Here is a 13,599-nt window from a genome sequence, read left to right on the forward strand (position 1 = left end):
GAGGTGATAAAATCGTGTTTCACGACACACATTTCACGCTAATATTTGTTTGCTCAAAGTTCTTTTTCTTAATGGTTTATATTGTAACAAAATACATGTATTGAATGCGTTAATTCATCGTTGATCTCACCTGTTCAAAACTAATTCTGAGCTAAATTGATGTCCCAAAAATAATTGTTTTTCAGCACATTACTTTGTAAAGAAGACAACTGATGGGTTTTCTGTTACAAAACAGATAAGAACACAAAATTAGTTTTGGCAGTATTGGTAATAATCATTATATTTACGTCTAGTGTGAAGTAAACTGAGTATATATGGCCAAACATAACACCAAGGTGTGATCGATATACAACCTCATTTATCAGTAGATATTTATGCGATATCTCGGGAATATTTCTATCTTAACCCATATCAAACGTCAGGAACAAGAAGTTTTCACTGTAAAAATGTGTTTTATTAATATTTATAAAGCATCATACATTTGTATATGAATATAAAAAAACAGGTCATAATGTGCTACCGGTTCTGGTACATTTACATTTAAGGATGTTTTTGGGATTCAACTTGCAAGGTAAAAGTTGATTATTATTTTTTTGTGTGTAAAAGTAAAAAACGAAAATCGGTTCCTCAAACCGTCACAATATAACACCTAATTGTGAAAAACCTACCCAAGCTATACATATGATATTATTGTACACGAATGTGTTTTGCCATGGGAAAATTTCATTGCCGTATGGATATTTTATTTGTCAATTCGCTGAACTATTGTTACGGATGAAATTCCAACATATAGCTGGGGGAATTATTAATAAATAATTATTCATGCGCTTAGAAATGTCTTCTCACTATATACATATATGAATATATCGTCAATGCAACTAAGTAATTATTTGTTTAAAAAATATTTAAAAAAAAAAAAGAAATTAAATTTCTTTAAAAATATGCATTATGAATACACAACATGAGTTGTGTCCCTTGGCTTACTGTGACATGCCTACTTCCTACTTTCGTTTTAACAATAACAACAATGTAAGGTATACCTATTTCTTATTTGTTACATTATGCACATATAATGTGTCTATTATCTTGACAGGTAGTCTGGTTACCAGACGATTATCAAACAGTATATCTGCGAGTAGATTTCATTTTATACCTATATTTTCTATCCATCTTGTGCTTGGAATCATGATAGTTGAGGCAGATTGAAACCGAAAGCAACAATATATTCTAAGATGTGACATTTGATTGTATGGTGTACCAGCTGATGTGCAAGTGATTGTAAGTAATATTTCAATTTCAATTATCTTTTGAACTTTTGGAAATGTTAGTAATAGTTGATAGTTATATATATATGTAGTTATCTAAGATTGTTTTATAAGCCAAACTGCACAATGTATGTTGAATGACCAGTTTCACTGTAGCTGATACAGTTGCTATATCCAATAAGATATAAAGGTTGAGACACCCGTGTTTGCTTTGACCCTATACCAGACTTTTTGTGATAAATACCACAGGGGGCCAACTCAATGAAAATGGATGTTGTCATACATTTTTTTGTATTTGGAGGATGGACTGATGAGTATATATGACAGTCATGTGATTTTTTTCAAAAAATACGAGATTTGAAAAATTATTAAAAAATCGGGATATTTTACTATAAAACAGAGAGGTAATATCCCGATTTTTTAATAATTTTTCAAATCTCGTATTTTTTTGAAAAAAATTACATGACTGTCATATATACTCATCAGTCCATCCTCTGTTCTGTTCTGCCACGAGTCAAAATAAATCAGCGAGCTATATACGTACACTAACCTATAGTTCACATTTAATCATTTGACAATGTATAGATATATGATTCAGGAAATAGAAATTAAGGCGTCATCTTAAATTTGTTAAAGTGAAGTTTTATGTTTAGATATATTATTCATATACAATTAATCATTCATAGGAAGCATGCATATTCAATACTTAAGAATTACAGTCTATGCATTATACTATCATTACTCATATTCTGTTTTATTATAAATATAATAAGTTTCGTTTCGAAAATAATTTTACAATAATTGTACACGAAATACTGCTATTTGCTTATGCATATCTTCCATAATAATTTCAGATCTGCACATAAAATGGCATCGAATGATAACTACCTCTTCGTGGCAGCAATAGACTTTGGCACTACTTACTCCGGATATGCTTTTTCCAGTAAGGATGACTACGCAAAGGATCCGATGGAAATACATGCAAATGTTTGGAACTCTGGGACCATGATGTCACAAAAAGCTCCAACAGCTTTGCTGCTTAACCCAAATAAAACTTTCCGCTCGTTTGGCTATACTGCCGAAACAGACTACACGCAGATAGCGGAGGATGATGACGACGATCCCAGCAGATACTATTACTTTCATCGCTTCAAAATGCTGCTACACAACAACAAGGTAAGTTGATTAATATAAATGAAAGGTCTTGTGAATGTTACACATGTACTATTAATTTAATGTTGGACCTTATATAGTTTTTATTCAGACTATAATTAGACCTTTTGAAACGAGCCATATATTTCCACGTTTGCATAATTTATCATATCGTTAAGTTGTGTACAACCGTACACACTTTTTTGTAGTGATAAAGTTTTGCTTTTTATTTATTTCTTATTTATTTATCTATATATGTATCATTTATCTATTTAAGGAAATAGTAGTTATTTACTGCACTGACACAGTCTAAATATAACAGATATTGCAATTTTAATCTAATTCATATACATGTTGAGACTAGGTTTTACATGGTTAGTTTTCATTGGTGTATTATTTTTCTCTTTTGTTGCGTTCAGAATCTAGGAAAAAAGACGATGATTAAAGATGAAACGGGCAAGTCGTTCCCAGCCTTCGATGTATTTGTACATTCGATACGGTATCTCAAAGACCACGTGTTTGAAACCGTCAAGAAGGGTTTTACAGATCTCTTACAGAAGGATATGAAGTATGTTCTTACCGTTCCTGCCATTTGGGATGACAACGCCAAACAGTTTATGAGAGAAGCGGCAGAGAAGGTGATTTAAGTTGACCGAAATGTTAGGTTCCTGTTAGATACCTTATGTATATCTTTTCATCGACGATCACACACATGTGCTCAAAATGTCAGCATTATAAGTTTGCGCTATCAATGACATTATTTCATTGAAATCTGTAATATTTGTTCATTTTATTTTAGTTGTTAGTATGCAGTGGGAATGCTACTTTATACATTATATGTACGTTTATGTTTTTTAATAGCATATTGCATTTCTTTTCCAAATTGAATCAATGTTTAAATCATAACATGGCATGGTATTGATGGTTTTATTTTTTATTATTTATAATTGTTATACTGTGTTCAGATAGTTTGAAAATAAATTTTGATTTCAGTTAATATGAACTGATTTAAGATAATTTGACAACTTTTGAACTGATTTAAGATAATTTGACAACTTTTGTGTTCATTTGAGATAATTTTCTAAAACATGCACACTGATTTAAGATGATTTGGAAAGGTGTGTACTAACGTAAGATAATTTGACAGATTATGTATTGTTTTAAGATAATTTGAAAACTTGTGTACTGATTAAATATAATATGACAATTCGAATCAAACTAATCTTTATATACATATATATACGTTACCATAGGCTGATATTAAAGGAACCCAGTTGATGATAGCACTGGAACCTGAAGCAGCATCCATCTTTTGTCAAAGTCTTCCGGTGGAGACGGCAGCTAATCGGACTTTCATGGAATCAGCTAAATCTGGGTCCACCTACATGGTTGTAGATTTGGGAGGTAGGGCTCAGTTTCAAACTTTATAAAGTATCATTACTTTATCTATGACTGGTGAACTTCTGATTTCTATTTTGATTTCGCGTAGTTCCATTTAATTTCCTTGATTATATAAAGAACATGAGATTTCTAAGACTGCCGCTGCAAAGTGATCTTAATGAGCAGGGTTTTTTTTATACAGAGATAGTCTCTAAGGCAGGTTTGATTGTACAATTAATTCCTTACAGGGGGAACAGCTGATATTACAGTTCATCAGCGCCAGGGTGATAGAACACTAAAGGAGCTGTTGCCAGCCACGGGTGGAGCTTTTGGCGGGAAGAGCGTAGACGACGAGTTCTGGAAAATGTTCGGACAAATTGTCGGAGAGACAAATCTAAACTTATTGAAAAGAGAAAGCATGGAGGATTACCTTGACTTATGTAGGGACTTTGAAACTAAGAAACGTGAGGTAACTGGTGAAGGAGAAAAGAACGTTGGGTTTACAATACCAGTGACTCTAATAGACATACTCAAAAAGGACAAGCGGAGACAAAATTTGACGAAATCTGTTCAAATAAGTCCATTTGCCGACACAGTTGAATTGAAGAAGAATAAGTTATGCATTAGAAGTGGGCAATTCCGCAAGCTGTTTACAAAAACCGTGGACGGCATCTTATCCCACATGGAAAACATACTTTATAAACCAAAGTTCAAACACATTCAACACATACTTATGGTTGGTGGTTTCTCAGATTGTCAACTTTTACAAAAAGCAATCCGAGAACGACTTACCCAGAAGAAGATCATCGTTCCTATTGATGCTGGTCTTGTTGTCCTCAAAGGCGCGGTATTGTTTGGACACATGCCGAAAACTATCAGTGGAAGAGTCGCCAGATACACTTATGGCACTCAAAGTTGGCCGGTCTTCAACCCAAACATTCATCCGGAAAGCAAAAAGGTCGTCGTCAACGGAGTACCACATTGCAAGGACGCATTTTTTAAATTCATCGAGATCAACCAAGATCTTGTTCCGGGGCACAGAGAATCACAGGTATTCAAAGCGCTCATCACAGGAGAAAAATGCCTGGAATGTGCTGTGTATGCCTCACCGAATCCCGATCCCGTGTTTATAGATGAAACAGATTGCATCATGCTAGGAGTCCTTAAAGTTCCTCTAAATCCGGCAAAGAAGAACGTGAAAATTGAAGAAACTTTAATATTTGGGGAGACAGAACTTGCTGTTCAGGCAAAGGATATTGAAACGGGAGAACTCTATGAAACGCAGTTCAATCTCTTGTAAGTAAAAAGATAGATTATATATATTTTAACCACTGTGGTAGATTGCTGTCTTCCGTGTTATGTTAAAATGTTATTTATTATTATTGAGAATTGTTGAAATTCCCTTCAGTCAAATTCCAGCTGATTTAGAATAATCAGCCGTGGTATAAAGGTCTATTTAAAGATGCTCCACCGCCGACAGTCCATAAATGATATTCATCATTCTAACAATAATGTGTTCTTAATCGTGTATATATATGCTTAATAAACACAAAACATAAAATAAAATAATTTATTACGCCTTTGGTGCATGCGCAATCAGTACTTCATTCCATATAGAATATAGTGCCACGGAATTTTTTCGGGATGCAATTAATTATTTTTTATATTTTTAACTTGATGTATAATTAGAAGGTCAAACTTTTCTTTGGTGGTAATGGTGTAAAGTAAGTAACTTTTGCAACAGAAGAAAAATACAAAATCGTCTGCTGCTGTTTTTGATAGTGAAAAAATACCATTTGTCAGCGGTGGAGCATCTTTAACAATGTAATAAGTTTAAACAGTATCTATCCTTATATTAATATGTATACATACAAAGTATAGAATATATGGTAACTGGAAAACAAGCTTAAATCTTATTAATATACAAATCCCTTTCCCGGAACTCATTATTGGTTAATAGTATTTATGACCTATGACGTCTTGTTTTATTGTATTGATGTTTAATAAATAAAATTACGATTTAGAATTTTATTATCAAGGCATTCTATCAGATGCTTTGATAATCAAACACAGTTGAAAAAAAAATCAGTAGACATATAGTTTTACGTACAATATCACCAGTGGTAAGCTTCTGGAGTTAAGCTGGTGACAAGCTTGGTAAAACACATTAAGATATCACAGTTTACAACATACTTCTTTTATAATGATTTGTAATTGATTGATGTTTTTCTTGGTTAACAGGAAAGATTGAACATTATGTGATGGATGACCAGAGAGCCAATCCTAGGGACATCATTACATTCTGGAAGCAACGGGAAATGTAATTGAAAAGACGATATTGGAAATGATACAATGTCTACTAACATTAATTGTTAAATAGAAAATGTATTACAACTTGCGAAGAGGATGACCAAGAAAGTGATATATAATATAATACATTCATGAAAATTATAACACAATTAAATTAGGTATTACTACGATATGTAAAATACACCATATTTAAAACAAAATAAACCAGTTTGTAAATTTGCGATGTTGGGAGGCCTAAAAGAGGCTACAAAACATACATAGTCCTTTTAAAATCAACTGACACTGACTGACATCTAGTTTCGGTTGGTAAACATATCACTAATTATCAAAAGATGAAATCTAAAAATTATGAGAAGATTTTTAGGAAATTGCTAGAAAATTTCTTTTAAGTAGTATCATTACTTTCAGTTCACGTGAATCTCTGTGAACTTCAAGCTATTTTCAACACTTGATTTACAGCGTAGTTCATCTTATTTCACCTTGATTATCTAAATGTAACATGAGATTATCTAATTGAGATAACGCTGCAAGGTAAACTCAATAAAGCCAGAAAATTGTCGGATATGGTTATTTGATAAATCAGATGATGTAAGTATTATAAGGCACTGGTTTGACAGATAATACACAATGCAGTTAAAATCCGTTTACAAGGGAAACATGCTGACTAAAATTACAGTACATGTTTGACATCTCAGATTTCAGTGGCACGTAGACATTACTAAGGTTCATGGCGCGACTTATAGCCCATGGTGACCCTACTGTCTTTTGGCGGGAAGAGTCTTAGACGACGAGCTTCTGCGAAAATGTTTTGTCTGTCCGATGTAACATGTGGGCGTCAAATTGTTTTCGTGAGACGAATTTAAACTACCTCCCTTGTGAAAAGATTAAAGCATGGAGGAAATCAATAACGAGCTTAACTTATTGTAGGAGCTAACATTGAAACTTTGATACGTGAGCTTAGTAAAATTACCTGGTTGAAGGAATTTTTCTAGTTACGTATTAGATGTTACAGTTACCTTTCAATACCAGTATTGATCTAATTAGACATGATACTTTGTCTGACATTGGTCAAAAAGATAAGTTTAGTCAAAGTACTTAACAGTATGCAACTTTCTGATAAATCTGTTCAAATTGCAGTCAATTGCCGAACAGATTATGAATTTTAAGAAAGAATACAGCTGATTTATGGACTGTTAAATTATCGGCACTATTATTGCCCGCAATGCAGTTTACATAATGCCTACTTACCTGTGACGGCTCTGTATCCCATCAGTGGAAATCCTTAAGTTCCTTTAATAAACCCAAGTTCAAACTGCGACTCGAATTTCGCACATACTTCAATGAGTGAAATTGACATTGAATACAGATTGTTCAACTTTTACAAAACAGCATGATCAACGGTTTTTAACTTACACCTAGAAAGAGATAATCATTTTTTGGTCCCTTTTACAATGGCTGGTCCTTGTTAAGACCTCGAAGAAGCCGGTATTGTACACTGTAGCACATCATTAACGAAACGATTAGTGGAAGAGACGCCCAGATACATTATGGTACTCAAAGGTTGGCCTGGTCCTTTAACCCAATTTAGATCGGGAAAGCTGAAAAAGGTCGTCGTCAATTATGAGGAGTAACACATTGCAGGAAACATTTGCATTTTTTGTGAAATTTGAAAGTCATCGAGATAACCTTAGATCATGTTTCCTACAGTTGCCAGTAAATGCAATCATGAGAATCACATATTCATCAGCGCCTCAACACATTTTGTCATTGAAGATACATAAAACCTGGAAGATGCTTTGTAAATTGCCTCAAAAAAGTCACCGATTAATCCTCCAGATTTATATTATCTGAAAAAGTTACTGCATCAAATTGCTAGTGATTGTCACATTGGAAAGTTCCTCTAGGGAATCCTGGCAAAGATGACGACAATTGGTGTTGAAAGAAACTTACATATTTGGGGAGACAGATTTTGATGTTCAGGCCAAAGGATACAAAACTTCTTGGATGTTAGGAGTTGATTCGAGTGTTAAAGATTGAGAAATCAAAATGGTTATAAAGTTTCAGTATAATACTGCAAAATTGGAAAACGATCCAAAGGAAAACAGAATTAAACTAGGCTGAAAAAACTAATACGAAATAAATTGGTTGTTTTATTTGGTCGTAATGTATTTATAAAATTGATTATATTTTCTTCACATTCTTTTACAGGTCCAGTTATTCTAAATAACATCTAATGCATTTCATATCAGCACCTTCAATTCAAGAGTAAGTCTTTTTAGTTATAAAGTTTTTTATAACAAGAAAAGTATTCAAGCTTTAATTGTACCTATGTACTGTCTATATTTAAATTTGATATCTTCTATTGGTGTAAAAATCTATAATAGTCATTTCTTCAGATATCAAGAACAACCTTAGCTTGTTATAATTATATTAAAATATCTATATATAGTATTAATCCCAAATACTCGTTTAAACATTACTTTGTCATTTAACTGACTAATTATGAATGACAATCAAGGATTTCCTTTTTAAACTAAAATGTATCTAGCAAGTTTAAGAACACCATACTATCTTTAATACTTCAAAATAATTAATGGTTGTCAGACCGTTTATGTTGTAACATATATATACCTAACGTATATTGTCATAAGGATGGATCTTTTCTTGCTTCATAACTTCACTTATACTACTTTGGCAACATGATCGGGATTGAAAGAGGGGAAAGAGAGGAAAGAGAGAAAAAATTCTCTGTCAGCGTATCAGCTGTTTACCGGTATATGACTTTATCAAGTTTCAAGTACATGAATGTATTTATATTAACTATAAAACTAAATAACCTGAGTTAATTAACTAAACGACATGTAAATGGCACGAAGGATGTTTTTTGTCAAAACATGTTAATATTTTTCTCTATGTCTATCAAGTTTGTAGTACATTACAACATATATTCTAACAAACGGTAACGGCACGAGTTACCTAAATGACAGATATTGTCATCAGTGTCCTTTTCTAACTACAATTTGTAAATATCTTCTTATTAAACATTATGGAAAGTTGTTCAGCAAAATTTGGAGCAAGGATAGGTCCAAAATTCGGATCGCAAATTCACTCAGAAATTTTACTTTGACATGATAATTTACTTTGAAATTTGACTATTGGTTCCAAAACTGTTTTCATAAGGGACTTGAACATGATAATTTACTTTGAAATATGAATATTGGTAGAAAAACAGTTCTTATAAAGGCTTGGTTCAAGAAAAAAAACATAATTGTAGTATATGATTTAATGAAGGATAGTGACACGCTTACTTTTTACTGTTTTGATGAATTGATACAAATCTATCAGATTAGTACTAATTTTGTGGAATATCACGGTTTTATTATCTGCTATCAGAGAATACCTGAATTCGACTGACTCTGAAATATGTCAAATTTGTTTCCTACTTACAATAAATATTTCATATTGATCTGTACAATGTAATGAAAAAATAACATACTCCTACCGGGAGGAGAAGATGGGAAGACTTAATTAGTTCAGTCGAATCATTTGAAATGGGTTGATATTTCTAAAATTTCCTTTACAGTAACGAAAATTATAAGCTTCAGTGGTTTCAATATATATTATAGCAGATTCACTCAGCAATTTTACTTTGACATGATAATCTACTCTGAAAAAAAAACATTGTGTTACAAATTATATTAGTACATTTGCCTAGTACAGAATAGTACGTACATGTATTACAATTTCATTTATATTTTAAACACCTCCGAATTTTTTCATTTAATTTGCATAAACAACCAAACGATAAGATTTCGTTATAAAATGACACTTAACCTTGTGAGTGTTGTAGTATCGCTACGCAGTCAGATGTAGTATTTTAGATTATGGAAGGTAGTAGTGCAGAAGTAATGTAAGCGCTTCTAGCCCTGAGGGATTTAATAAGGCTGCTGGCATCGGATAAAATGTGTATTGCTTTAACGAATACTCTCCATGAAGATATTGAATATGTTGTTCGTAACGGCAGTAATTTTTGTTAAAATTATGTTAAATGACTGATAGTATATACGAAATTGGTTGAGTTCCGAGATTTGGAGCCATATGGCCAGGAATGTGTCAATAATTTCATCTTGGGCATAAAAAGGTGGGAGATATTTAGATAAGAATTAATTCAATTATTGAGTATAACATTAATTTAGTCATTGAGGGCTAAATTATGTTAGCTGTCGTTGTTTGACAAAATAATGCGTGTTGTGAAAAGTTGTATGAGCTCCGTTAGAAGACATTGTTACCGTTGCATCAACTTTGTTTTGTTAAAGCCTTGTGTGTTTGAGTAGCCATGTGTTAGGCTATCTTATAGCGTGGCAAAGGTTTATTATTTACTGTCTGCATATGTGACGCAAAATCAAAACGACTAATAATTGTTGGGCGTGTTAACATTGATTAACAATTAAGGGGTCTTTTAGATAGTTATTTAGATGACATGCGGATAGTTGAGTGTGCCATAGGTAAGCTTGGGAAATATAGTGATTTAGCAAGGTGGCTGATATTCTTAAATGGTAGAAATTTTGTTAATGGCAATTCTATTAATAAGAAGTTACGGTCAATTACTGGCGTTCGAATAACTTTGTATAACACTATCCGCCCCATGGTCGTTTTTGCATGTCGGTTTTTATCTTATACAAGGGGAATCGTTGGTGTCTTCCCATGCTGTATTCTATATTATTTGAAAGACGAATTTTGGCGATATGTAGAATTATATATAGAACGCGAATTTTTTCAAAGTTTACCCTCTTACAGTTTAGGCGTTAATCTCGTTGGTATGGCTAAATTGGTTATCAGCAGATGAATATAGGGGAGCAGTCGTATTTTTTGCGCTGAGAAGCTGCTATATTTTCTGGACCCTCGCAGTGCATATGTGTCTCAATCGTGTTCGACATGAGCTATTCAACAGTTATAATGGAGCACTTGAAAGAGTAGGAAACTCAGGTATAAAACAACAGAATTGCGAGTATATTAGTGAATATGAAGAGTAAGAAATAGATACGCATAGGGCGAGAACGATGGATGCATTTTAATGATATAAATCTTAGTAGATAAATCAGTGGATAAGTTTATGTTAGGCGCTGGGTTAGTTTGGTTTTTTAATTGTCTTAGATAGGAATATTTGGTGATGCTGGTAGGGACACAAGATAACACATTTAAGTTGACGTCTCATGGAGGGTCAGGGAAAGCATTACTTTTTCAATTATAAGAGAAAAAATAGAAAACACTTTAGTCATAACACAGAAATCAAAAATATCTTATATTTGAGTACATTCATATGTTATAGCTATGCGATATTAAATATGGTTGTGAAGTGTGTGGTGGGTCAAAGTATTTGTTCGCCCCAAGTTGGATAAAAATTCACCTCCTTGTTACCTAGATCATACTATAAGGTTAGAAAACAGTTTCAATACATTCTTATAGGTGTTTTTCGAAGACGTGGTTATGAGTATTCATTGTCAAAGATCTAACGTAAGACAGCTGTTAGTTGAGAGAAAGATTAATTGTGTTGATAAACATTGAAAACAACACAATTGGATCATTCTAAATTGCTGTAAGAGAGGATATTGTCACTATGTCGATATAGAATAGTGTTCTCGAGAAGAACGTCTAAGTTGTAGAAGACAGAATAGGGTCGTATATAGTACATTAATATGCACGAGCTTTGGTGAGTTATGGATTTGGATATGTTTGGAAAAATCAATGTGTTTTTAAAATGAAAATACATGGTATTTTTGCAAATATACCACCAACGTATTAATGATGTTTTTGTTTCATGAATATTAGTTCGTTTGATGTACTCTCCTAAATGATTATATGTATAAACAATATATATATGATAATTTATTGTTACACAGATCTATTTAAAAAAGCCTGTAAATACATAAAATTCAAGAAGTTTTTAAGCCAGATTCCTGTATGCAATGTCATAGTACTTAATATCGAATCCGGAAGTTTATAATAATATTCCTAGAAATCAAAGGACTTGTTCATTATGTGATAAAAATTACGTCGCAAAGATTTGAAGTACATTTTGTTCTTCTCTGTCCGGCATATTCTGAATTAAGAGAAAAATACATTAACAGATATTTTTATCATAGACCAAGCGTGCATAAGTTTATAGAATTATTCTCTAGTAAAGATGTTAAAATTTTGAATATGTTGGGTAACTTTTTGTTTCGTGCAACAGAGAAAAGAAAAAACTCTGCATAAAAAACACTTAATCCTCTAAACAATAGAACAGCCAACTCTAGATCACTGCTTATTGTTTTGATGTGGTCATGATCAATGTATCACACCTTCACGCTTGGCTGCACACTGCTACAGATACGAAGAGATGTATATATGGGGTGGTTATCTATCCTTTAATCTTTGAAATATTTTTCTCGAAAACCCAGCGCTCCCTACCGCTCCGAACCGCTGTAAATGAAAATGTGTATGAGCAAGGGACGTCAGAAACATTATATAACATGTGTTGAGAATATGTATAACAGTATTTACATTAAAACCCCTCTATTAAAACCACCCAGTGGTCTGAGTAAAAGTGGTCTTAATAGCGAGGTGGTCTTAATTCTGAGGTGGACCAGGTTTCTTCTATGATCATGACGATCAAGAACAGAAACTCTGTATCCTAGCTTTACCGGTACATAATATATGTACTGTATTTTTGTTTCAAAATTGAAATTTTATGAAAAATGCAATATACATGTATATATAAATGTATATTATATATATATATATTTTTTTTTTTTATTTTTTTTGTTCAATTTTTTGCATTTAACACATTTACAAATACATGGGACATCAACATAAACTTGACATGACATATACATTACATTTATATAAAAAAAACATAAGAAACATAACATAGCATGCTGAGTATGTACATGTACGTGTGGGGAAAAAACCAGTTTGATATATTTTGGTTAAGATAAATTTGCAAATTACTATATTTGATCAATTAGTTTTGTCGGCCATTAGAATCTTAATCATATCATATTTTAATGCATGCGTATCTAATCAAAACCAATAATTTACAAATATTTTTTTAAAGTTTGATAAATTAGGGACATATAATGACTATACCATTTATTTCTAGAGCATAGACATATTTTTTTTAAATTAAATAAAGTTAATGGTGTGTGCTTATTTAAATCTTAAACTGAATTTCACTGAAGTAATTGTTGACAATCTAAATGAAAATACTTTTTCTAGACATTACTTTCTATTATGTTTTAATTATAATTCAAATACATATCGTTAGTTTAATCAGAGATTTAGATAGTTATTAAATTATCTATGTCTCTGGTTTAATTATCACATAGTATCACCTGAGGTAAATGAGAATCTATGTGTTTTAAAATTGGTATTGATCTGTGTAAATTATTATTAATATTTACGTAAATCGATTTTAATTATCCCGCCATGTGCAATGATTGGTCAAATAATA

The 13,599-nt window shown here is 32.2% G+C and overlaps 1 protein-coding gene across 1 annotated transcript; it reads left to right on the forward strand.

The window, feature by feature from the left end:
- The first annotated feature begins 961 nt into the window (after positions 1–961).
- On the forward strand, positions 962–6,234 carry LOC138328040 (heat shock 70 kDa protein 12B-like). The gene is made up of 6 exons (XM_069274628.1): positions 962–1,278; positions 2,120–2,441; positions 2,837–3,055; positions 3,671–3,821; positions 4,046–5,093; positions 6,039–6,234. The coding sequence occupies exons 2-6, from the start codon at positions 2,133–2,135 to the stop codon at positions 6,046–6,048; spliced, it is 1,737 nt and encodes a 578-aa protein (XP_069130729.1). The 5' UTR covers positions 962–1,278; positions 2,120–2,132; the 3' UTR covers positions 6,049–6,234.
- Positions 6,235–13,599: the final 7,365 nt, after the last annotated feature.

Source organism: Argopecten irradians, chromosome 7 (assembly GCF_041381155.1).
Source record: "Argopecten irradians isolate NY chromosome 7, Ai_NY, whole genome shotgun sequence".
In the NCBI taxonomy this organism is placed as follows: Eukaryota; Metazoa; Mollusca; class Bivalvia; order Pectinida; family Pectinidae; genus Argopecten; species Argopecten irradians.